This window comes from Ursus arctos, unplaced genomic scaffold, assembly GCF_023065955.2.
Source record: "Ursus arctos isolate Adak ecotype North America unplaced genomic scaffold, UrsArc2.0 scaffold_14, whole genome shotgun sequence".
NCBI classification, from domain to species: domain Eukaryota; kingdom Metazoa; phylum Chordata; class Mammalia; order Carnivora; family Ursidae; genus Ursus; species Ursus arctos.
The window spans coordinates 70,736,954-70,762,653 of NW_026622808.1; the positions used below are offsets into that span (position 1 = coordinate 70,736,954).

General features: G+C 63.9%; 1 protein-coding gene across 1 annotated transcript in view; it reads right to left on the reverse strand.

The window, feature by feature from the left end:
• Positions 1–325: 325 nt before the first annotated feature.
• The window catches only part of PLXNA1 (plexin A1), a 50,005-nt gene continuing 24,630 nt past the window's right edge, over positions 326–25,700 (reverse strand). Inside the window, exons 10-32 of the mRNA XM_026501502.4 lie at positions 23,329–23,529; positions 21,345–21,441; positions 21,081–21,274; positions 20,828–20,979; positions 20,621–20,741; positions 20,192–20,328; positions 19,084–19,251; positions 18,527–18,620; positions 18,113–18,352; positions 17,886–18,029; positions 17,317–17,551; positions 14,632–14,774; positions 12,869–13,125; positions 12,507–12,573; positions 9,762–9,908; positions 9,494–9,653; positions 8,619–8,722; positions 8,251–8,347; positions 7,710–7,900; positions 7,375–7,544; positions 5,710–5,922; positions 5,486–5,636; positions 326–3,778 (exon numbers count right to left, since the gene is read on the reverse strand). Coding sequence (XP_026357287.1) covers positions 3,683–3,778; positions 5,486–5,636; positions 5,710–5,922; positions 7,375–7,544; positions 7,710–7,900; positions 8,251–8,347; positions 8,619–8,722; positions 9,494–9,653; positions 9,762–9,908; positions 12,507–12,573; positions 12,869–13,125; positions 14,632–14,774; positions 17,317–17,551; positions 17,886–18,029; positions 18,113–18,352; positions 18,527–18,620; positions 19,084–19,251; positions 20,192–20,328; positions 20,621–20,741; positions 20,828–20,979; positions 21,081–21,274; positions 21,345–21,441; positions 23,329–23,529 — 3,579 coding nt within the window. The 3' untranslated portion in view covers positions 326–3,682. The remainder of the gene's footprint in view (positions 3,779–5,485; positions 5,637–5,709; positions 5,923–7,374; positions 7,545–7,709; positions 7,901–8,250; positions 8,348–8,618; positions 8,723–9,493; positions 9,654–9,761; positions 9,909–12,506; positions 12,574–12,868; positions 13,126–14,631; positions 14,775–17,316; positions 17,552–17,885; positions 18,030–18,112; positions 18,353–18,526; positions 18,621–19,083; positions 19,252–20,191; positions 20,329–20,620; positions 20,742–20,827; positions 20,980–21,080; positions 21,275–21,344; positions 21,442–23,328; positions 23,530–25,700) is intronic.

The window sequence follows — 25,700 nt, forward strand, 5'->3', positions numbered from 1 at the left end:
GGGCTCAGGTCTCGGTGGTTCAGTCTCGCTGCTGGTTCCAGAGTGCTTCGGAGGTCCCCAGACACCCAAGCACAGTGATCCCGCCCCAGGGCAGCAAACCACCAGGGCCTGGCAAAGCGGCGGTAGCCAAGAGCCGGCTCTCGCAGTCAGATCTGGGGTGATGCCGCTGTGCCGGCGTGCACCCCGCGGGGAGCCGTCAGCACCCAGCTTGGCAGGCAAGGGGCCCGGCGTCAAGAGGAGACGTGGCTCAAGGGTGGGATGTGCCTGCTGTGCCGCGGGCCCTGCCCCAAACCCCTCCCAGCAACGAACACTCAGAGCCAAGAGCTTTAGCAAAAATGTTTAATCTCTCCTTAATGTGTGTGTGTATTTACAAGTACTAAATCTGAGGAACAGTAAAATAGGAAATAGCCGTATATTTACACGATCCGCGGGCTGAGCGCCCCGTCAGCCACACTGCTCCTGCCGGACAGAGGCGGCCGGGCAGGCGGCTCAGGCCAGCCGAGTGATCACTCTTCTTTTGGGTGGGGGCTCTGTGGCGTTAAAGGACAGCTAATTGTGGGCTTCGTCTTAAAAATATCTTTCTCTCTCTCTAAATACATCTATTCTAGCTTGTGTAGCACCAACGACGTGAGCCATCAGATCTAGAACTGGGGAACCGGGGTGGGGGTACGCTCAGCAAGGCCAAACCAGGGAGGGTGGGAGGGATGTTTGGGGCCCTCCATCTGGGGCACCCCAGGTCCCTCTTCCTCAGCCCCCAGCCCCGGCTCCTTGGGCTCTGGGTCAGGGAGTACAGGGAAGCTCGAGGTATGTGGAGAGACCAGGCTCCCAGACCGAGGTGTGAGCTGTCGGGGGCACTCCTGAGACTGTGCAGATCGGGGAAGGGCAGGGAAGGCCGGGGAAGGCCTGGGGAAGGCCGGGCAGGGGGGTGGGGAGGAGTGGCCTGTAGCAGGGCAGGCAATAGCAGCAGTGTCTGGGACAGGCTGGGAGCCCTTGCATCCCACACTGAAGCCTGGATTCCCCCAAGCCCTGGGGCGGCAGAGGGGCCTTCGGGACAATGGCGCCCACTCTCACTGCGCAGAGCAGGGCTACAATTGCAGGCTCCTGCCAGGCCCCCGTGCCAGTGCCGGAGCTTGGGGTGGGAGCCCCTGACAGGAGGGTGCACAGAGGTGCCAGTGGGGTGCTACAGAGTTGGGAGGGCCGTGGGAAGTAGTGACAAGGAGGAGGCGGGGCCTAAATGCACGACCCAGCTGGAAGGAAGGTACAGGACTTGCAGGGGTGAGGCAGGCTGAGGACCAGCTCCACGGGCTCGCATGTAAACAGGTACTGCTAAAGTGCTTGGTCTCCCTCTGCCACCACTGCCCTGCCCGCCCACCGTCCAGGTGACAAGGGCACCGGGAGGGCCACGACCTGGAACCTGTCGCCTTGCCGAGGCAGGCACAGGGGGCTGGGCTCTGTGGGGACCAGGGAGGGCAGAGAAAGGGGCCAGAACTGGATTCTGAAGAGGAGGGACACAGGAGCCAAGGAGCCCCAACCTGACCCTCACGGAACTGGAAGAACAGGGGCTTCACATAGAAGCTGGCACCCCGGGAAGACTTTTGGGGGGGAACGGAGGCTTCCCCCAAGCACGGCCAGGCAACATCAGAGGGGAGGCAGGGGTGCACCCAGGGATGAGAATCCAGGCCAAGGCAGCCAGATCTGTAGCTGGACCAGGCTCAGCTTGGCTCCCAGGGACGAGTCCACAAGGGCTGTACGGGGGATGGGGGCCGGCCTGAGCTCCAGCGGGGCACCCATAGCAGCGGGAGGCCCGGGCCCTGCCAGGTGCCCGCCCGTGGAACCCCCGTCTGGCCCGTTCCAGGAGCTTCCCGTGCCAGGAGCACTCAGACTTCATAGAGCGCCCCCCCCAGGAGGAAGCGGCCCCTGACCTGATCTCCAGGGTGTTGCTCACGCTGCTTAAGAGGGGGGACCCCAAGACGGGCAGCCCATGGGCGCGGGGCCGGCCACAGTTAGCTGTCCCTTAAAGTCCGTGGGAATCTTGAGTACCGTCGAAAAAGTGAACTTGAAAAGGGGCAGGGCCGCTTGTTTGCTCTCACAAGTGACTGATTAATTAAAAAACATAAAAAAAGGGGTCTAACAACCTCTAGTATTCAACACTTGCAGTTTTAAAAAGATCAAGTCAGACTAAACGCTAGCACGGTCATGCAGAATCCACGGCCCCGCGCCCTGGACGCTCTCGAGGGGCCAGCGAGAAGTTCTCTCCTTTGTACGTCAAAACGAAACAGGATGACCCGCGGTCGAGGGGCAGAGGCCTTGGGGGTGCTCCACTCGGGGAAGCCCTGGCCACTTCCTCCACGACCATTTGGTATTGCTTTCCCACCGCCTTCATTTCCTTATTCTACACTGTAAAATTTCTCCTTCTCCAGTTAGCTGTACAGGACCCCACTGGGGCTGGAGACTGAGGCTAGAGCCACACACACATATATATATATATATATATGTACAGAGTTCTTTTAATTAAAAATGTGTTCTTTCTTGCTCACTGAGGGCAGGATGGGCAGAGCCGACCTCCAGGCCCTCTGGTCACTGCGTCCTACTCCCAGGGGTCCTGCCACAGCCTCGGCTGCTCACCCAGAGTGTTCTCCTAAAAAAACCAAAACAAGTCCCCCAGATGTCCCACCACTCGTGAGGGGTGGGCACGCTGCAGAGATGCCGGACCGGAAGCCGCTGCAGGTGGACGTGGAGAGCAGGGGACACAGAGGGGGGACGAGGGAGGAGGGTGGCCGGGGGGCTGCTCCCAAGCCCCGCGCGGCCGGAGAGCACAGCCCACCCAGGGGCTGGTGCCAGGAGCGGCGCTGTGGGGAATAAATAACGGGGATGTGCGCTCATGGCCTGGAGCCCCAGGCCCCAGTGGCTCCCAGAGGCACAGCCCTGAGGACAAGAAAGGAGTCACCGAGTCCTTCTGGAAGTCCCGTGGGGGCATTGAGCACGTTCTGCAGCCCCTCCATAGGAGGGAGCTGGGGCCTGTCTGGGCGAGGTTGACGTGGCGCTCCAGCCTCGGCCGCGGCCGCGGAGAGCACGCGGTGAATCGGAGGATGGTGGCGGAGGGGCAGCAGCGAGCGTGGGGGTGCCAGACGCGGCAGGCGGGCAGTGGCAGGTGGACCGACTTCAGCTCTCCTTGGCTGGGCCCTGGGCATTCGGCCTCCCACAGGGCTGCCATCTGGGGCCCGGGCCTTACTCTGCCCAGGACGCCGGGAACGGCTGGCGCCCCCCAGCCCCTCGTCCTGGCCTTCTGACCTCGGCGGCACAGCCTCAAGCAGACGGATCAGGCTGCCCTTTCCCGGAGGGCTCCAGCCTTACCCCCCAGGTACTCGGCGGTCACCCTCTCCTCCCGAGAAGCCGCTGGTCACACCCGGGCTCCCCCCCGCCCTGTGGTGAGCAGCTCCGGGCATGGGAGGTGCTGCAGGCACCGTCACCCGCACCGAGAAGAACTGGGACCCCCGCCAGGCGGGAAGACGAGGGGGAGGGCCGGGAGGACGCTGGACCGCACACCCGGCCCCGAGCGCCCTGGCACCAGGCACAGTTGGGGCGAGGCTGCCTCCGGGGCCTCCCAGCTCGGGCTGCCGGACGGAGGCCGCCCCTGCGGGCCCTCTCGCTCAACTCCCGCTGGGCGGTGGCGGCGGGTGTCTCAGCTGCTCAGCGCCATCGTGTCCACCACCTGCTCCAGCTTGCCTCGGAGCCGCTGCCGCCGCGCTTGCTCATCCTTCTCCAGCGCCGTCAGGATCTGCGGGGAGGCGGGGCGTCCGTGGGGCGGGGCGTCCGTGGGGCGGGGCCGGGGGAGCTGGGGGCGGGGCTCCCTGCCACGAGCAGCAGGCTCCGCCCCTTCCATTCTCAGCGGAGGGGCCTGGCTTGAGCCTGGATCCCCAGGATCCCAGCGTGAAGGAGGAGTCCCCCAGGTCACCGTGCCTACCCTTGTCCCCCAAACCGGGCTTCCGTCACAGACAGCCCCTGGAGCTCTCTCAGTGCAGGTCTGTCAGAGCAGGGCCTGGCCTCCCGGGGCGCAGACGCCACCCCTCACAGCCTGAGGCACAGCGCGCTCGCTGGGCCCTCTCCGTGCTCACGTTCCTGTGTCCTGCTGGCGGTCAGCCCACCAGCTACACAGCCCCGCCACCACCTTCCTGCACCCAAGTCCCCCCAACCACCGCTCGTTTCTCTGCAACCCGTGACAGCAGAGCTCCTCACAAAGGACTGCTGGCTCCCCTCTGCTTCCCCTCGAGGGCCGAAAGAAGGTGGGCTTCAGTCCCCACCCTGCAGGTCACTCGTCCTCCTTGAGGCTCGGCCATCTGCCGTGGCCTGTCCCTGGCTGTCAGTCCCAAGGTTCTGCCGGTCCCCTCCTGGCTCAGGACTCACCTCTGGGGCCACCTCCTCCACGCACAGGTGCCTCCGTCTCTCAGCTGCCGACCCCACACTCGGGCCTAGAGCCTGAGACTCTCCTGGTCTCAGATCCTGCCCCTCACACTTGAATAGCGGGACCCCTTGCCCCTCAGGCCCGTGCCTCCTGCAGCCTGCCCCACTCTCTGTCACTCAGCCACAGATCAGGAGACAGGCCTGCAGCCAGTCAGACGGGCAAGACCCAGTCCCTGAACCCCACGGCCCAGCAGCATGGCCGCAGCCCCTGCTGCCCCTGCCTCCCTCTCGTCCCCTGGTATCTGACAGTCCAATCAGGGCTCTAAACCTGGATGGCTCATCTCATATGGTGAACAGCCCAAGTTCCCTGAGGCCTGCACACCAAGGGACGAACCCTGCCTCAGCCTTCCCTACTCCTCCCCCAGGGCCGGCTGATTCAGCCTCCCGGCCTTCGTGGTCCTGCAGCAGGGCCCACTCTGGCCTCAGGGCGCTGGCCAGGCCCATCCTGCTGCTCCAGCCCTTTGTGCCCTGTCTAATCCAGCCTGTAAGTCCATCCTCCCTCCCCAGACAGCTCCAGGAGCCCCAAGCACAGACACCTAAGAGGCATCCTAAAGCCTCACTCCAAGTCAGCCGGGGAAGGTGCTAAATGCCGAGGAAAAGCCTGGTGCCCTGCCCTGGACACAACCACCCAGGCTGCTAAACCCAGTAAAGGGCCTTCAGGGCATGGTCACTCACTGACCCACAGTCTCCACCCGGGAAAGACACTGCCGTCCACTCCCCCACGCCCCACAATGACCAGAAGCGTAATCCCTGACCTCATGCAGCCCAGCCCGACCCTGCCAGGCCTGGTAGGGAGTTGCAACAGCACCCCCCCCCCCCCAGTGAGCCAGGCAGCCAGTTGGGGTGCAGAGTGGAAAAGGCAGGCGTCCAGCCAGCCCTGAGACGTGGGGAGGGGCTGGGGGGGGGGCAGGGGAAGCCGAAGGGGCTTTAATGGAGGGAGCTTGCTTGGCAGCACGTGGCAGGGGTCTGAGCCGGGCGGGCGTGGGAGAGGCGGCTGCAGGCGAGGGCCAGCGCGCACGCTCACCTCATCCTTGTACTTGGTGATGTAGGAGTAGATCTCGTGCAGGGCGCTCATGCTGTTGAACTGGCTCAGGTGCAGCCGCGACTGCTCGGCCAGGTAGGCGCTCATGTCCTGGTCGCTGATGGCGGGCATCTTGGCGATGTCAGCATAGTACCTGCAGGGGCAGCAGGTGGGCCGTGAGCGGGGTCCCGGCCCCTCGCCCGCCTGCCCACCCCGGGGCCGCCTACCTCTCCACCCAGCTCTTGTAGTTGGGGATGTCCTTGGCGTAGAGCAGCTTGTTGGAGGGCGAGTCCTTGCCCAGCTTGTGCTCAGACGTGGAGCAGGAGTCCATGAAGGTCTGGGCCACCACGGACAGGCAGGCGTCCGTGATGCTGCTCTTGTGGATGTCGAACACGAACTGCGGGTTCTTGATCACGTTCACCCAGAAGCGCAGGGGCAGGCTGCGGGGGGTGGGCCCGACGCGCGGTCACACGGGGCCGCAGCGCTCCTTCCGGACGCTGGCGGGAAGGGGCTGGCCAGAGGGCCTGCAGCTCTCCTGGCTCTGACCTTCGCACTGGTCACGGATAACCATGGGGGCGGGGAAACTGAGGCCCAGAGAGAGCCAGGACTTTTGGTGCCTCCTGGAGGGCCCCCCGCAACACAGGCACACGTGCACGAGACCTACAGACCCGGAAGTGCTCCTTCACCTTTGGGCGCCCACTGCACACGGCCACCACCGCCCCAGGCCTGCGTGCCTGCTCACGTCAGGGGTCTGGCTCACACCTAGACAGGCTCCCCTCCAGGGGAAGGCTCACCCGCAAGGCAGGGCACACCTGGCCTGGCTCACCCCTTCTCCTACCAGGATGGGCCCTGGAAGCAAGACCAGGAAGGGATCCAGGAGACACAGCCCCACAGACAGCTGACTTCTTCATCCAAAATGCCACCTCTAGGACAGTCATCAGCTAGGGTATGCACTAGCCACTAGCCATGTGTGGCTGTGTAAGTTTAAATTAAACAGAATTAAATGAAGTTAAAAATCCAAGTTTTGGGTTGCACTAGTCCTATGTCAAATGCTCAGTAGTCATATGTGACTGCCAGCCACTGCTCTGAACAGCACAGATCTAGATCATTCTATCATCACAGAAAATTCCCCTGGACAAGGCAAACCTGTATGGCGCTGCCCCCTCTCTAGTGTCCCATGGAACCCTCTCAAGGAGCACAGGTGGAGCTGGAGGCCCCGGGTGGGCCCCGGAAAGGGCCAGGGCCGCATCCCAGGGTTGGGACGTGGCAGGGTGTAGAGGTCAAAGTCCTAGGAGAGCTAAGGTCACCAGGGGACAAGGGAGGAAGATGCCAAAGGCCAAAGGCACAGGAGCTTCTGTGAGGATAGGGCGAATGGTGCTGAGGCCCAGGGTCGGGCTCCGAGAGACAAAAGCCAGACCGGGCGGGTGGCCGCTGGCCCCGTGGGGGGAGAGGTGAGAGCTTCAAGAGCGCCGGCTCTCACTGTCCTCCCCACTGCAGCCGGCCAGCATGGGCCCGCTCCGCTGAGCCGCCTTCTCATACGCAAGCCCGCACTCACATTTGCACAGAGCCACGCACACCCAAAGACACTCGTGAATCCACAGGCACGAACACACACGTACCCACCTCCCACACCTAAGGCAGGTCCTGCAAGTTGGAGCAGAGGACATGCCCAGGTGTGAGCAGGGGAGGCAACAGACACCCCCAAGACGGGTGAGTTGGGAAGGCCCACCCGCAGAGGGGCTGGCCTCGGCGCAGACGCAGTGAACCCAGGGGGCCCCTCTCCTCACCTGGGCAAACGTGTCCCTGGGCCCAGCCCCCCTCGGCCCCGCAGACCCCGCCTTCCCCAGCTGGACCCCTAGTGCCCGCACCACGCCCCACCCTCCTGAACCCACCAGTTGCTCTTCCAGGTGTGGCGCACGTCTGAGTCGTGTATCTGGTGCTGGTCAGCTTGCTCGTCCAGGAAGTCGAACATGTACTTGATGGCCAGCGGCAGGGCAGAGCCCCGGTGCGCCGTGCTGAAGATGGTCTCGAACAGATCGTCCACAAACTTCTGCAGCGTGCCCTGCAGGCGGGGGAGGGCACAGAGCTCTGGGGGGCCGCCAGGCTGCCCTGCCCGGGCCCGTGTGGCTCCACGGTAAGGGCGAGGCTGAGGGATTTGCTCCGAGCTCCGCTGAGACCCGGGCCTGGCCATCCCCCGCACCCCCACCACCCGTCCACCAGGGCCTACTTTGGTGGCCAGCAGCCGTGTCAGGTAGATCTCTGAGACCATCTTGCTGCCTCGGTCTCCCTCCCGCTGGTCCAGGTGGTCGTGATTCTTCACCAGGTGCCACAGCTTGGTGCCACTCTCCAGGTCGGGCGTGATCATGGGGGTGCGCGAGCGCAGGCTGTCGGGGCTACTGGCAGTACGCAGCATGCTCTCTGCGGGCACCCTGCCCGTCAGTGTGGGGCTCTCCGCGTCTGTGCCCGTGCCCACCCTGGTGCTGGCCAGGCGGCCTCAGCAGCTCCCGTCTGAGCCTATTTCCTCATCTGAAAACTGGAATCAGCAGTTCCCCCCACCCCCAGGCTGTTGGGGACAGACAATGACAGCAGAGAGATGGCAAAAAGGACCACTATGTATCATCTGGGGAAAGGCAGCCTCCGCGCTTGAGGGAAAAGCCATTGCCAAGGGACAAGCCACGAACAAGCCCCCTCCCGACCTGCAGCAGGGAGCATCGGGGAGGCGTCCCATCCAGGCCTGTGGGCCCTGCCGTCCCCATCCAGCCCCTCACCGTATCTGCTGAGAGACTTGGTGAAGGTGGACGAGTTGGAGATGTTGTAGGCGGACGTCTGCTTGGGCACCAGGGCCACTGAGGACCCGTCCGTCACCTGTGGGCAGAGGGCCAGATACGTGTGACCCATCATCAGGGGCCCAGAGGACAGACACTCCTTCCCGGTTCTGAGCCTGGAGGCCAGTCATCTCACCACTCTGAGCCTCAGTTTCCCCACCAGTGCACCTGCAGGGCTGTGTGGGGCCCCTGTATCCTCTTCTCCTTGAGACCTGCTGCCCAGAGCCTGGACACTGGCTCCCACATTGCCCCAGGGCCCTGAGAGAAGAGGCCCAACCTGTGGCCGGAGGATCAGGAAGTATGGGGCTCACCTGATAGTGAGCCAGTGTGTTCAGCCTCTTCCAGTCGTTGTCGATCTTGGTGGTAACGTCCTCATCCTGCAGAATGATGCGCGCCATGCGGCCCTGGCGCCACTCTGGAGGGAAGGGGAGCGCTGGAGGGGCGGGCCACCTGGGCAGGGGCCGCCCACCCACCACTCCTTCCCCCTGACCCTGGCCTCTCACAGCAGGAGGGAAAGGACAGGCCCCGAGGGGGCAGGGCATCCTGCAGACACTTAGTGAGCGGCCGAACAGAATAAGGGCGAGACAAGGCTCCTCCCCTCCTGGAGGCTCCCATCCTGGCTCTGAGCAGGACCCACGCACCCCTGCAGGTAAGCCCGCGCCCCCTCTGGCCGCCCTCCACCGTGGGCAGCCCGACTCCCCTGCAGTATGCCCTGCCTTCCAGAGCTCTAGGCCCACTTCCCCCGCCTGGCATTTAAGGTCAACACGGTGCCCCACCCCTGGCTTCTCCAGCCATAGCAAATACGGGAGTCCCGGGCCCTACGCCTCCCCTACCTGCTCTGGCCATTCTAGCTCTGCAGGGGCCCCTACCTGTCTGGCTCATGAGCCAGGGTGGCCCCCTGCCCCAGCTCCGACAGCCCACCACCCACCTCTCCCGAGTAGGGGGCAGCTTCTGACGTGTACTTCCTGCTTCTACCCTCCACCCTGGTCCGGTCCCAACCACATCCCTTCCCGCAGACGCCCCCATCGCCTCCAGCACCCCCAGGCCAGCACGCAGGGGCCGGCTCGCGGCCCGTGGCCTCAGACACTACCCCGGTGCTGCCCCTCTGCCTTAGGCCTCTGGCACACGCAGCCCACTGCCCGGAGCCCCCACGGCGGCCACGCCACCAAGCAGCAGCCAGGCTCACCCAGGTCCATGTCCCCAGCCTTCGGCCGCTGGGAGTAGGGCACGCCCTTGTACACGGCATCCAGCAGCTTTTCCTTAACCTGCGTCACCGTGTCACAGTTCAGCCCCTTCACTGGCACCTCGGGTGCATTCTCGTTCTCGGGGTTCACACAGTTCAGAGTCTGCGGGAAGGGGGGGTGCGGCGTCAGACCCCACCTCTCCCGGTGCACGCCGTGCAGGGTAGCAGGGAGAGGGCGGGGGCTGCACGGGACGGCTGGGCTCGCGCTCACCAGTGTCTTATAGTCGATCTGCTGCCGGATGAGCTTGTCCTCGCTCAGGGAGTAGCGGGCCTCGCCCGTGATGGCGTCGATGGGGCCCTTCTCCATCTGCTGCTTGATGGCGCAGTAGAGCATGAACAGGGGCTCCCCCGCGCACTCCTGCAGCAGGCAGGTGGGCGTCAGGCTGTGTCCAGGACACCCGCTTCACCTCCGCTCCACCCTCTGCCCCCCGCTTCTGGTGCAGCTCTGTGCACGCTTCCCACAACGAGAGAGGCAAGCAGAACCTTGGTTTTAGAGCCCCATGGAGACGGTGCAAGACGATAAAGAGGTTAACAACACACCGGCTGCCCCTGTGAACTTCGAAGTGAAAATCCTAGTGTGGCCTCAACCGGGAGGGCCGGGAGCACACGGAGAAAAACGCCATGTGGCCGCGCCAGGTTTATGCCAAATAAGACCAAGGCCAGTGGACTCCTCCCTGAAGCCTCCCCCAGTTCAGGCCTCAGTGGGCCCCCAGCCCCCTGCCTGTGCTCCAGCACCCCACTCGCCAGAGCCTGACTGGAGAGGCCCACGGCACACGGACAAAGCCGAGGCTCCCAGGCCCACCTCACGGCCCGAGGCATGGTGGACCTCGTGCCGCACAGCACTGTGTCCGACGGTGATGGGCTGGATATCAGAGGCCCACCCAGCTGGGACCCGGCCCTGAAGGCAGAGGACCGCCCCTCCTTCCATCACCTGAGAGCACAAAGCCAACGCTAGCATGGGCGCAGACACACTGGCCTGGAGCGGCGACTCTCCAGCACCGTGGGACACAGGAGTCGGTGGCCAAGACAACCTGAGGTGGGCCCCCGGCACTCGGCAAAACTCTGCTTTACCCCTGCCTCTGCCCACTCGCCCTCTGGCTCCCTCCCACACTGCAGCCCCCAAGGCCATCTCCTACTCCAACAACCAGGCGTGTCTGCACCTCAGGGCCTTTGCACCTGCTTGTCCCTACAACGACAAATTTCTCCCTCAGGTCCTGGCTGTGGACAGAAGCAGCCCAGGCCAATCTCAGGTGCCCCTCGTCACAGCAGGTATGGACAGGTAGTCCCATTATGGCCACCCCCCCCCTTGTGGCCCTGGGCCATCTCCTCCTGCCCAGCATGTGTCCTCAAGTGCACCGTGAGGGGGCAAACAAAAATCGGGAGGAGGAGTGCTCTGAGTAAATGTGGCTTCCCTCTCCCTCTGCTCACTACCCGCCGTGTCACCACCCCTCCAGGAAGCAGGCCCCGCCCACGAGCCCAAAGCACAGCCCTCAGACGGCAGCACACCCACACAGCCCATCTGCCTGCCGCGTCCTGGGCCCGCATTGTGCTCACACAGCACACACACCTAACCCAGGTTCTCAGACTGACGTCAAAATGAGTCCCCTTCCTCTGGGTGTGCAGAACCAGGGCCAGACAGGGAGGAACTGAGACGGGGCTTGGCACCACTGTTTGCGCTCTCTAGTCCTTGCTTCTCTTGGTTTATGGAATACCGTTTTGCAAGCACATAAGCTACCCTCCGCGATCTGCACAGAATTGCGTTTCTACAAAAAAGGCATGAGTCTGTCTCTGGCCACCAGTTTTGTGCAATGGTAACATTGCTTATAGGACACTTGCCATGTGCCCAGGATTCTGAGAGTGCCGCTGTCCCCTCCCGCCAGGGCCCCCTTGCTGGAGCTTGCACGCACCTTGGGGGTCTTTCTCCCTCGGTGTGGCTAACTCCTTCCCTTCCTTCACACCTTTGCTCGAGCCCTCATCCCCTTGATTCCCTGCCCCTATCACTTGCCCTTGCATCCCTTCCACACCCCTCTCCTCAGTCTGGGCGAGACTCTGCCCTAGGCCCCTCTGAGAGGCCGCCGCTGTCCCCAACTCAGTGAAGACCCCAGCAGCTGAGGTCCCTGGCCAAGAAGCAACCACAGTAAAACTGAGCCCCAGGCCACCTGCACCAGCCCCCACCCGCAGCCACTGGTCTCCACTGCCTGTGACCCTGGCCTTGGGCAGGGCATCAACCAGGTCCCAGAGACCAGGTGGGGAGCACACGCGAAGCATGCCCACTGGACTACACTGGGGCCCTGCCACCCCCCGCCTCTCAAGACTGCGGCCTTGTCCGATTTTAAGGGAAGGCAGACATGTGGGTCTGAAACATCTCATTTCTAAAGGGCAAGTAACAAGTCCCACCACTTATAGCCCCAAAAAGCCCACCTGGACCCATATCTAGCCTCCACCCCATTCTGAGGCTGGCCCCAGGTCTCCAGGGCTCGTCTTCTGAGGGTGGGGGCCTGTTCAGGCAACAGAAGAGGCCCAGCTAGCCGCCTTCTCCCAACAGGTGCCAGCGGAGGCCCTGAAGAGCCTCCCCAGGCTGGCCGGCACAGGGTGCTGGACACACACAGGCCCCTGCCAGGCGCCCCCTCCAGCCCTGCCTCGAGGCCATGGGCTCAGCTCCTGAGACGTGGGCCCGGGGTCCAAACTCCAGCTCAGCCAGACGCTCACCGCAGCGCTGGGGTGTCCACGCCTGCCTCGGGGTTGGGTGAGGCGTGGTCAGCCTCCAGGAGGAGGAGGAGAAAAGAGCTAGCGGACACACGTCCTGGGGGAGTTCCTGCTGAGGCCCGGTTCCCAGCCGAGCCCCTCTGGGCTGAGACGCCCCCGGCCTCCTCGCCTTTGTCTCTTCTACTTCCCTAGAGCTCGTCCACGCGCCTGACACCCCACCTCGGACGTTCCCTCCCCCTCAGCCGCCTACCTTCAGGAATTTATACAAAAGGAAGGTGAACCAGTTGGTCAGCATCTTCTCCGCCACTGACTCGGTCCTGGGGGCACGACACGGAAAGGGGTGGCTTGACTCCGCCGCCATGCCCGCCCGCTGTGCCCACCCCACCCCCGCCCAGGGTGCTGAAGGTGGTCAGGCCCTGAAAGGCCCCGCAGGCGTCAGGCAGCTGGGGGCTGCTATGGAGATCCCAGCCCTTAGCCCCAGAGCCAGGCCTCTGAGCGGGACAACGGTGGCTTGGCACCGATGGACGCCAGGTCCGGCGTGCCCCAGGGTGGGGTCCCCGTGCCCGACACGCCAGCCAGGCCCCCGGTCTGCAGGCAGGAAGTGAGGCTCACCGCCGCAGCAGCAGCTTGGGGTGGTTCTTGCTCTCTAGGTTCTTCTCGATGAGGTCGGACAGCAGCTGCTTGAGCACCCCCGTGGCGTACTCCATCTCGCCCTGCAGGGCTGTCATGATGAGCGAGGCCACGTTGCCGCGGTCACGCATGGAGAAGCTGCGCTGGGCCTCCAGCGTGCGGATGAAGGTCAGCAGGAAGTGCTTCTTGGCAAGCAGCTGCCCGAACAGCGTCAGCGACTTCTCCACGTTGGCCTGCACCTGCGGGAGGGCAGCCCGCAGGCGCGCTCAGACCCGGAGGGGCACCCGGGCGCCACACGGGAGGCGGGGGGCGGGGGGGCAGAGAGGAGAATGCGAAGGCGGGTGACACGTTGCCTTCCCAGGTCCCTGGGCCTCCACTGTCCTCAGCAGAACGGGTGGGTCCAGGCAGCTACTCAAGCAGCCCACCGCAGGCGGGGACCGGGGCAGACCAGTGTCAGTGGGAGGTACAGAATGAGGGTCACCGGCTGTGCAGCTGGTCCCTGGGACTGCCACCTGCTGCAGCCTTGCTCTGGTAGCCAGGAGGAGGCTGAACTCAATGCCCCAACTGCTGGGGGCCAGCAAAACACGGCCATGGGCTCACGGTGCACTCACAACAGAAATCACCTTCCCCATTCCACAGACACAACGAAGTCCAGAAGAGAAAGAGGCTTGTTCAGGGCCACGTGACATGGACGTGGGGAAAAGGGGTGGAATGCAGACATGGCTGGCTCCAGGGCCCCTACTCTCTCTCTTATGTACACCACGGCTTGTCAAAACAGGAGATTCCCCACCAGGCTGTGCCAGAGGCTGCTGGTGCCACTGCTCCCAGCCCAGGCAGACAGGTGACAAGACCCAAGTAGAACACAGTCACACTGCGAGAGCAGTAAGACCAACACAGCAGATGGCCCCACCCGTAAAAAGACGTGATGAAGCATGTGGAGCCCTTGACATGGCAGCAAACCCAGAGATGAGCGGGTGGGCAGCCCAAGGCAGCCCTGGGCCTGAGCCAGAGTGACAGGAAGGCCCATTCCAGCAGAGCTCAAAGGGACTGTCCCACCGACAGAGCCGCAACAGGGAGTGGGCTCTCCCACATCAGAAGTGTGCAGAGATGGGATGCCCTTGGCTGGACGGCATGACCAAGCTGACTTGCTAAGCCCCTGCCTGGTCCTAGCTGGGCCCTGGGCTCCTGGCCTGCCATTGGGGGCTCCTAGAGGACTTCAGGGCCAGCCCTCTTCTGCTCAGCAAGCTCATGCCAATAGCCTGAGTGCCGCCAACACCTGCACAAAGCAAAAGCCCAGCTCTGCGAGGACCACCACACCGCATCAGTCACACACTCACCCCAAACAGCCACGCAAACTCCGGCTGGGTCCCTACACCTCCCAGCCGCACGGCAGTAGCCCCTGCCCAGTGAGGCTCAGCACCCAGAGCCAGCCAGGGGACAGGCCAGGTGAGCGCACACAGGTGGCACACGGCGCACTCAAGGTCTCCATAAAACAGAGGCAGCCCCCGATGAGCCCCAGCTCCAGGCAAGGTGGCTGGTTGGGATGAAGCCCAGCCCCAACCTCAGGACCCCACTAGGCCCAGCCCCCCACCACAGTGGAGGCACTATGGGGAGCCGAGAGCCCTGACTCCCAGTGCCCCTCCCAACACGTCTGAGCCATCCCCCAGGGGCCCCAGGCTGCCCAACAGTAGCCAGGAGCCCCAGGAGCGGGCAGAAGTCCCAGTGAGCCCCAGTGGACAGCCCACCTCCATCTCCTTGAGCACTGGATGGTCCTCAATCCCGGGGAAGAGCACCCGCATGGCGTACGTCCGGTAGTCGAGGAACGGGATGCCGGCACCATCCAGGTCATTGGTCAGCTCGTGGATGTCCGTCTGTAGCTCCGCGAAGGCTGCCGCCAGATGAGGCGTCAGGGCGGGTGCTGCCCCAGCCCCCAGCCCCAGTCCCCCCAGCCCTCCCACCCTCCGGCCAGGCTCCGACTCTGGCTCTGCAGCTCGCTGGCTGGGTAACCTTCAGGAAACCCCTCAGCTCTCCCGGTGCTAACACACGGACAAAAACTCTGTCCCTTTGACGTGTCACAGGACTCACCAGACGACAGCACAGAAGGTGATGCGCCTGGGGCCGGGCTGAGAGGGGCTTCCTGAATCCAACACTGGCACCGGGGGCGCAAGGGAACTATGGGTGCCGGCTCCCTCCACCACCCTGGGGTGCACATGCCCGCCCTGGCTCCCCTGCCACAGCTGCCGCGAAGAGAAGGGATGTGGCCAGGCGTAGGAGGCAGGAGGCTCTCCCCAAGCCCCTGAACCCTCCACTCTGACAACCAGCACACGCAGAGCTCAGACCAGCGGGCCCTCTACACTGCCCACCCTGCTCGAGGCGGCTCTGCTTCTTTCAGAAACAAAGGCAGGCAGGGCAGGGGGAGGCCTCCACAGAACATTCCAGAGCTGGGAGGTGTCCGCCCCACAGCAGCCCGAGGGAGGCACTATCTGATCGGGAGCCAGAGGAATGCTAGGCGGGCTCTGGGGGATGGCTGGCAGGTTCAATTAAGAGCAGGGACCTTCGTCTCCTGGGCACCACTGCCAGGCGTCTGGTTATCGCCGCCTGGCCAGCCCTGGAGTGCCCGCCAGCCCTGCACCCACGCTGTGCGACCAAATAAAGGCATCCTGCGTGCTGACCCCGGCGCACGGCTGTCCTCATCCTGAGGTGCTCCTGGCCTCAGAGCTCCCCACCCAGGCCACCAACTCCCACAAGCTTCACACACCTGCCTGTGTCCCATGGGACCTTTCAATTCTCAGACAGACAAGGGTCCTGACCAAACGGGGCCCTCTAGGTCCCAGTGGAGCTACCGACAGCCCACTGCCAGGCCTGTGCAGGCATGAGGCCCCCGTGCAGTCACCCACAGGGCCTCACAGCCCGCCTCCCACTCGGCTCCCTCTTCTCATGCCACGTGCAGGAGCGCCCCCACCGCCTGCCTCCCAGAGCAAGGGCCAGCATCCGCAAAAAGTCTGAGGCTGCTCCTGGCACCTAAGACAAGCCCCTCACCTGTCAGTTACCGTTAGCAGGGCTGCGTCCGCCCCTTGTAACCACCCCAATTTCCCCAATGAGGCAGCAAGGCAGGGGCCACGAGGAGACGGGGGCCATCCCGGTCTGGCCCAGTGCCCAGGTCACCCAGCTGTGACCTCACAGCAGCCAGAGAAGCTCACCAGGTGGTCTGAGGATGGCCACCACAGGCCAAGGCTGCGACCTGCTGCCTAGAGCCCACAGCATACACGGCAGCTGAACCCCCTCCCTCACCTGGCCAGCGTGCAGCCCGGGGCCTCTATCCCAGGCCACCGGGGCTCCCTGCGGGCCCTGAGCTGTGTGCCCACCTCTCTGCCGCCCACCCGGCAGTGGTGCCCTTGGTGCAAGGGCAGGTAGGGCAGCATCTGCTCTGCTGGGGCTGAGCCCGGGCTTTGGGCATGCTGGCCTCTCTGGGGCACGTGGCACAGAAATGGGGCGTCCCCTATTCCAGCTTGGGGCCCGTCCCCCCTCACCCTTCCTGCAGACACCTGAGCCGAGCCCACCACTCACATTTTTCTGACGTCTGCGGCCCCTGCCTGCCAGAACGCATCCCATTCTCTTTGGTACCCCCTCCTGCCCGTGGGGTCTGCCCACTCTCACTTGGGGGCTTCCAGGAGAGCAGACTTCAGGGAAGGGGGCACATGACCAGGCGTGGCATCAGGGATTGGGCAGAGCTGGGCCCAGTGGAAAAGCTGAGCTTGCCCCTTGTGCTGGTCCTGACACCACACGGAGAGATCACTGAAGAGGCAGCTGCGGGTCTGGCCCGGCCGTGCTGAAAGCCAGCTGAGCCCCAGGCTTTCCCTGCACAAAAGCCCACATGACCTCTCCCTGCTGAAGGGAGCTGCTTTCCCTGAGCTGCTTTCCACTGCTCACATAGCAGGGTCCTAAGGGACACATGCCCCTCTTAGGAGGCTGGGCTGCGGCCTCCTTCCTGAGACAGCCCCTCGAAGATGCACTCTGTCCACTGCCAGCCAAGGTCCGTACGTACTCAGGGCCTAAAGAAAGGGCCCCCACTCCTCGGTGCCGCGCCTGGCCCCCAACACGGAATCACTGCGCCCATCCTACAGATGAGGAATCTGAGGCCTAAGAAGGTCATGGGCCCATCCAAGGTCCTGCAGCCAAACCGGGTCACAAACGCAAGCTCTCTGACTCCACCGTCTATGCCTCAAGAAGCACCCACAGAGGCTGCGGCCCAGGTCAGAGCCTCGGCAGTCTGCCCGAGCCTGAGCACGGCGCAGCAAAGGCGTTGGGAAGGCTGAACACCGAGCAGAATCGTGGGGAGGACAGGGCCTGGCTCACACGTGGCAGCAGCCACAGCAAGCCCCGCTCCCCGGGCCCCCTCCCCACTGCGCGCCGCAGCTCTGATGTCACACCTTCCTTGCACTCCAGGGCCACGCGGGACTCCAGGTTGTCCATCTGCAGCTGCAGCCGCTTGAGGGTGCGGTCGGCGTCCCGAGACTTGCGCTTGTAGGCAATGAGCACGGCTACAATGACCAGCAGCAGGAGGCCTCCACCCCCGCCGATGCCGACGATGGCGGGCAGGGTCAGTAGGCTGTCGGAGTACACCTGCAGCATCCCTGGCGAGAATTCGAAGCCACCAGCCCGGACCTGTGGGTGGGGGTGCAGGCCACTCAGGAGGCTCCCCTTGCCCACTGGGAGCTCCAGAGGCCCCGGGTACCATGTCCCTTGAGAACCCCACGGTCCCTGCCCAGAGTGGTCAGAGGGAGGTGACGTGGGGACTCAGGGCAGGTGCTGGGCCAACAGGGGGCACCAGGGCTGGGTGAGGGCTGAGCTGGGCTGCCTCTGGGCCAGAAGGAAGTCTGGGACTCAGCCAGAGAGTTGGGGTTGCCCTGGGTGGGGCAGGGTCAGTGGGTCAAAGGCAGGTGGGGCCCAGGAGACCAGAGTTGGGACCAGAACACGGATGGGCGGGCCATGGACGCACCGTGACCTTGTGCTGCCCTGTGAGGTTGGGTGACTCGCAGAGCAGCTGGGTCTCCGACACAGTGAGGGCACATGGTGTGGAGCCAATGAGCACCGTGTAGTTGAGCCGTGAGCTCCCGGGCGCGGGTGGCAGGAGGTTCCGTCCCTGCGGGGGTGGGGGTGAGCCAGAGAGCCCCACTGCCCCACAAGCCCCCGCCCTGTGCCCCCGCCCGGCTCCCGGCGGCCCACCTTGAGGATGAGCGGGGAGCTGGGTTTCAGCTCCAGGAGGCCCGTGGGGCTCAGCGGCTCCAGCACAGGGTCCGGGTAATAGACGAAAGAGGAGGTGTTGAGGACCAGCAGGGCACGCACGTCGTCCATGACAAAGCCCAGCTCGTCTGGCCGCTCCCCCAGCTCCGGCGGGCTGCGCGTAGGGTTGTCCACCGACGGGGCCCGGCACACCATGGTGGTGTCGTTGTACACCAGGCAGCTCTGGGGACGCAGGTGTGGACGCTGGGCCGGCTGCTCCCCACACGGATTCAGGCCCCAGCAAGGCTGAGGGGTTGCATGCATCCTTGCCTGCACGTGGGGGTCCCCACCTTCCTTCCCTGGGGTCCCTGCCTCCCCGCAGTGGCACAACCTGCTAGGGATCCCGCAAGGACTCACGTTCTCCCTCTCAACGCCTCCATACTTGGCCCTGATGCGGGGTTCACGGACAGTGGCCAGGTTGGTGCCCGTGACCGTTAGGAGGGTCCCTCCGCTGCAAGATGAGGTAAGGGGTCATGCGGGGAAGCTCTGCCCAGGCCCAGCACACACAGGTAGGGCCAGACACGCCAGTCGGCCCCCCCGAAGACAGCTGGCAGGTTAAAACCCCCGTGCACCGGACCTCCGATGGCACCAACCACGTCTCAAGGTGGACACGGTCCATCGTCCTGAGAGCCGTGACTCTGGGCACCTTATTGTGTTCATTTGATCTTTCTGAAGAGCTCAGCATCCCAGAGTTTTGAGTGCAATCTGTTTCCGTGACTGGCACAAAACCGGGTTGCTGCGTCCAGGGCACGGTAGCGCTGTGGGTCTCCACACACCCGTTCAGATTCTGCTCCCACCCCCTGGCCAGTGTCGAGAAGCAGAAAGAGAGGCGGGTGCAGGAGCCCTACCCTCGGCAGGCGCCACACAGGACAGACGGGGTCGCTGGGGCTCAGGGCGGGCTGGGGGGCACCCACCTGTTGATGCTCCACTCGGGGTCAATCTTCAGGATGGTAGGGTCCTCCGTGTAGTTGTACTTCACCTCTGGGTTGGTGAGCTGAGCACGGTTGATGTTGATGACGATGGGGGCGCTGCCAGGGCTCTGCCCAGGGGGCGTCAGACACCGGATCTCTCTGGAATTCCTCCTAGAGAGGCCGGTGGCACAGTGAGGACACAGGTGCTGGGACTCGCTCACGAGGTAGGCTAAGTGTCTAGGCTCCATCACAGAGAGGGGTGTGGGCAAGTTACTGGACCTCCCCAGGCCTCACCTGCCCACCTGTAAGACGGAGCCCCAACGGAACCCGCTCCACAGAGCCAATGACCATTACAGCCACTTTCTCATCAGCCCTTCCGAGGAGGTGAGTACGCCTCTCCCAGAGGGCCATGCTCAGCGCGAACTCTCACGGAGGCGCGGGAGGCACGTGCTCTCTGCCCCTCGCCCCATTCTGTCTCCTGATCTGAAAACAGAGCCAACCCAAGCCTGGGCCGTGAGGAGGCAGAATGAACTGGCCAGGGTGGAGGGGGTACTTGGTCACCCCCAGCGAGCAGCAGCCAGTCACCGCTTGCACCTGGGTCCCTGTCCCCTCAGCTCCTTCAGCACAGCGGAGGCCCCACAGCCGCCAGGCCCGCTCCTGCAGCAAGGCTGCAAACACCAATAATTAGTCTGATAGCGGATAATTACCGCAGGAAAATATTTAAAGGGCCGTTCCATTATCATCTCTAATCTAAAATTATCCACTTCAAGCTCAAGGCTTTTGTCAAGATTTCTTTTTACTCTCTTAAGAATTTTTTTAAAATACTTGTGTTCCCAAGGGATCCCCCTCACCCTAAAACAGGGCAGTTGTGCCCGCCCCTCAGGTCTAGGCCCCGCCCACCCACGAACCCTGCCCACCCTGCCCTTCCCATTCTAGGAGGTAGCCTGTCTCCATGGTAACACTCTCCGCCTCTGGTTTCCATAGTGATCACCCCAGCCGGGCTCTCCACACCCCCCTTGTTTCCTGGGCAACAGGAGGGGGCATGCAGCCATCTGAACCAACCAGCACCCAGGGAAGCCCTGGTCCCCCACTCCCCGTGTGCACCCCATACCAGGAGAAGGAGCAGGGCCTGCCTCCAACAGACACAGCCACGTCACTGCCCGCATTCAGGTGGCTGCCCTCGATGCCAATCCAGGTGCCCCCCGAAAGAGGCCCTCGCGCAGGGCTCACCCGGTAGAAGGTTGGAGTCTAGGGGAAGAAGGGACTTGCTTGAGCAGCAGGGAAAGCCTGCCCTTCAGGCCAGAGGCCTGCTTGCACCTCCAGCCGTGCCCCAGGCCCTGTGTGCACATGGGCTCTCACACGAAGCCCACAGGCAGGGCCCAAAGTGTGCAGGAGGGACCTGGAGTTGGGTCTGGAGACAAGGAGGAGAGGGGAGACCAGAACAGAGGTGTTGCTGGATGAGGGGACCCACAGGGGACCAGGAGCTCAATCCAGCCCTGTTCAGCTCCCCCTAAGCCACCGGGGGGGGGGGGGGGCTTACCACGAAGGTGAAACGCTTGGGTGACAAGGCCCGGTAGTGGGGGGAACAGTCTCGCACGCACACCTCCACCAGGGCGTCATGAGCTCGCACTGTGCTGGCGTCCCCAATCTCACAGACGATCCTGCAGGGCGCCAAGGGGCCTCAGTGGGCTGCGGGGCCCAGCCCGGGTGTCGGGGTGCCCCGCCCGCCCGCCAGGGCTGCACTCACTGCTCGGCACTGATGTACTCGCTCTCCACGGGGCTGCACAGCACCTTGCCCACACGCACGCCCAGCCGCACGTCCTCAAAGCGCAGGCCCAGGTTCTCGCCCGTGATGGTGAGCCGCGTGCCTCCCTGCCGCGGGCCTGTCTCGGGGAACAGCTGCGGAGAGGCCGGGGCTGGGACACCGATGCAGTCCGCAGTGGGCTGAGCAGGGCAGGGAGGGGAGGCGGCCGGAGGGCGGGTGCCGGGGGGCAGTCTACCTTAAGGATCTTGGGGTCGGTGCAGCGGCTGCTGCCGTGGCGGGCGTGCATCCAGGCGGCCGGCGAGTCGGCGGGGCAGTGGGGGCGCAGGGAGCAGCGGCGCTCGGCCACACACCAGCCGCACTCGAAGCGCGGGTCGGCCTTGAGGCACAGACCACAGCTCTCCCGCAGGGCTGGGCACTTGTACAGGTGGGCTGCGGGGAGGGACGCAGTCAGCTCGGCTCGCCCTCGGCCCCCCAACCCCAGGCACCCTGCCCAGCTCACCCTGGATGTTCTGAGGGTTGTCGATGACGAAGTTGCCATTCCACACCACCGACAGGTTCACGGGCAGGTCACTGACATCATTGCCCTCATAGGAGTACTGTGGGCAGTGGGCGGCAGGGTGGTCAGGTCCCATGCACTGCCGAGACTCTGGGGTTGCAGGCCACTGCCCAGGGCAGTGGGTCAGGGCCTGCAGCCCCTCCTGGCTACCTCTGGGACTGGGCCCCGGAAGTGGGCTTGGCAGGACAGTCGGGAGGCTCTGCCTGTCCAAAATGGCATTTCCAACCTGGAACCGGAAACCCCACAGAGCCGCCCACCCTCCAGCCAGTGAGATGGCTAAGCTGTCACACCCAGTTCTGCCTCGGCCTACCACCCGCCCCCCCCAAACACACACACACACACACACACACACACACACACACACACACACACAAAGGGCTTCCTTCCTGGTGGCCGGAATCCCCACTCTCCAGGCAAGCCCATCCCCAGCAGTCCCGTGAGGCACACCCTCCAGGGTGACCCCCTGCTTCCTCCTGTGGTCTGCCCAACCAGGGCACCAGAACGTCCCAGCCGGCCCTCTTGGCAATTTCTCAGGGATTCTCTAGGAACCTGTTTCTTTGTCTGCTGAATGGATTCAGTGATCCTGACACTAGGACTGCCCTAAGGTGTAAGATGTGTGCCCCTGAGTCCTGGGCATAGACTGGAAGGAAGCAGCATCAGGGAAGTCTCTGCCCTTCTACCCTCCAGGCTGGGCTGGGCTTGGGGACAGTACCCCTCCCCCAGGGAGCCCAGGGCCCAGCACTCCCAGCTGTGTCCCACTTTCTGCAGCTGAGGACCTCCACTCCATCCCAGAGCAATTCACTATTTTATCTGCAGGAATTTAATTGGATCCTATCAAATTCCCTGGTACTCCCTTTTCCCTTTCAACAGTCACAGGAAAGACAAATGTGGGCCGGGGGGTGGGGGGAGTGCAGGATAGAGAGACAGAGGCTCGGGGACGGCAGAGAAACAGGGCAGTAGAGGCACAGACAGCCTGAGAGCAAGGACAGGGTGGGAGTAGCCGGGCCACGGAAGCCAGAGAGAAGCACTTGGAGGGCGCGACAGAGTGAGGTGACAGGACGGGAAGGACAGGACAGGTGGGAAGGTGTAGGGACCTCTCCAGCCTGGTACAGGCCACAAGGGCCTGGCCAAGTGGCTGACCTGCCCCGGGAGGCTGCTGGGACCCCCAGCCCACTCCGTTGGACACACAAGGCGCTGGCCAAGGACCCACTGCCATAGGCAGGAGGCCAAACCTCTGAGAGGCCTCCCCTGGGATTCTCTCCTGATGACTCCCTTCTTGAACAATGGGGAAACCAAGGCCTGCCAGCCGTCACAGAGCCCGCCAGGTGAGAGCTCGAGTCCGGTCTTAGGACCACCAGCTTGACAGCACTCCCTCCATCCACCAGGGAAGAATGGGTGTCTGCAACAATCACCGTCACTAAACTCACTGGACTTGACTAAAGGCTTTTGAACTGTTACCCTATCAGATTCTAGACTCCAAACATGGCTGCTACCTGGACCTCGGGCAACACCGCCAACTACCATGTACCACGCCAGCCACGGTGAACAGTTTCTGGGTCTAGCCACCGGAAAGGCTGAGCGCCTGGGCCCGCAGCCCTGACTTTGGCCCTCCTGGAAGCACGGGTGAGGCTGGAACGCATGCGTCCCACCCACTAGCCTGGCCTCCTCGCCATATCCCACACCGTCTAACTCACCCTCTCCCATGTCTACGATGTGCTCCCACCAGATGTCTGGGTGGCTCCTGGCACGTCACCCCCTGCGGCCCTCTCACCTACACACCCCAGCACGCCGGAGGATGCCTTCTGAGCTGTCTCCGGCACACCTGCCTGTGCCCTGTCTCTGTGCTAGGCGCAGAAACCAGGTTCTAAGGGTGCAAGGGTGCCCAGCTCTGTGGAGCATGCGGAGCCCCAGCAGCCCCCCGCCTCACCGAGGAGTTCTGGCACTGCAGGCTGGAGCTGTTGAAGCGCAGGGCGGTGACGCGCGCCGGGCTCCCCGGGATATGGAAGAGGCACTCGTACCCACGCTGGCCCGACTGTGGCTGCGGCAGGTTGCGAGCGGCCAGCGTGATGGGCTTCACCACACCCACCGGCACGTAGATCTGGGTGGAGGGCAGGATCTGCGGACAGTCCTGAGGGCAACAAGGCTTCGGCTGAAGGGCTGGGCGCCGGGGGTAAAGCGCGTCCTACCCGCGGCCCCAACCCCTGCCTGTGCACAGAGCACACACTGGTCGACTGAGGACCTCAGAAAGAGCCAGCTGGGCTGGAGGCAGGAGGCCTGGGTTCTGTGCCCACTGGGCTGTGGCCTCTCCCCTGTGCCCCCAAGTGCCCTTGCGGAGCTCTAGGACCCTGCTGTTCAGCCACCGAGGGGGTCCCATCTGGCCCACAGCTGAAAAGGCCCTTGTGGTAGAAGCAGCTGGGCGCTTGGGGCACTTGGGGCGCTTGGGGCTGGGAGCTCTCAGCTGGGGGCCCAGGGAGCATGTAAAAATAGCCAGAGCTGGGCAGGAAAACAGCCCGGGCCCCCAGGGCCAGCATCTCGGCAACAATGACTGATGCAATGGCCCAGCTCCCTTGCAGCACGGCCCGCAGCAGCCGTCGGAGGAGAAGGTCCCGCGGGAACTACACTGAGCTGGGCTTTAAATAGAGATGCTGAAAACAGGCCGCAATCCCCAAGCCCTGCGCCAGCTCCCCAGGAGGGCCCAGGCCCGGGGCCGGCTCTACCAAGGTCGTGGGGGCCTGAGGAGGGCACCTGGGCCGTGGCAGGGCACAGCCAGGCAGGCTGACTGCTAGCTGCCGGGTGTGCAGGGGTGCTCCCCCCAGGGAGAAGCGGGTGATGAGGACTTGTACATAGAGCCACCGTCCGCACGCTCAGCTGCGCACACCTCTGCCAGCGCTTCCCTGGCCCTCGAAGAGGTACCCCGGCCAGCCCCCACACCCAGGGACCCTCCTGCTGCCTCTCCAGCCTCCCGCTGCCGCTCCCGGACCCCCAGCAGCGCTGGCTCTTTCTGGCCACCGGGACTTGGCTCCTGTCGCCCCTCAGCCCCACACCTCTCTCTACAGACAGCATCTCTGCTCCCCAGGAGGCCCCAGTCGCTCTCTCTCGGGGTGTGGCCTCTGTGCCCCCGTCAGGCTGGAGTCTGGCTGAGGCTCTGCCTTGGCACTAAGCTCCTGAGGGGCCATCCCACAAGATCCAAACCAAAACCAGAGATGGGAAGAAGAGAGCCTGAGGGTGAGGAGTTCAAGGCCTTCTGAGCAATGAGACTGGTCAAGTTTGGGCCTGTGTCCCACTCCTTAGTAAAGTCCCCATAAAACCTGGGACTACAGCTGAAGAGGGCATATCTGTGGGATGAGTCCCTTGCCCAACCTCCCTGGACCCCAGGACCACCCACAGCCCAACACTGAACTTGCAAATCCCACAGGAGGGTCTTCGCATGCTGTTTCACTGAGGCCCACAGTAGCCCTCCCTGAAGTCCCCAGACCCTGGGGTCACTAAGCAGCTTCCTGCTGCCCCACGCCTCCTGCCCACCCTCATGACGCCTTTGCCGAGATCCTCACATGAGCCACACTCCCGGGGAAGCCCGCTATCCATTCCCACACCCTGGGCCCCCACCTGGGACACCACCTGCTCACACAGACACCGCCCCCACCCAAATGCCCAAGGTCCCTGCCTATCCTTCGCCTGCCCCCGACTGCCGCCCTGTCCCATGCTGTGCAGTGTTACACCAGGGAGTGGACAAAGGTCCAGAGGGTGACAGTGGAAGCTGGCCAGGGGAGGCTCTGTGAGGAATGGTATGTCCTCTGCTCCCCCACGCCCCACAGCCAGCAGGACCTACACCCTCCTGCCCTGTTCAGCCGACAGGCCTGCTGTCTACTGCAAAAGCAAGGGCCCTGGCTGCCAGGCCCGGCTCTGTGCCCTCAGGCTGCACCTGGGGGCCCTGCATCCCCACTCCCTGCCTGGCAGGTGCCCGGGTCGGCCGGTCCTGGTTCTGAGAGCCTCGGGTTCTAGGAAAAGTAGCCTGGCTGTTCATCAATAAAGTCAGAGCCTTGCCCAGGCCCCACAATAATTACTACCTAATTACTGTCAATTACTACGCAGTAACTCAAATGACTCCAAGAACCAACCAGCCGCCCTGCCAGTCAGTCTGGGGGTCCCTCATCCACACGATGCTGGGCACCGGGACTTTCACCAGCCAGCCAGACACCTCACGCTCCAGGCTCCCATCGCACCGGGTGGACCGTCCCCTCCCTGCGTCGTCCCTCGGGCATCCCTTTGGTCTGCAGCCCCCAACTAGAGGCTCTGGTC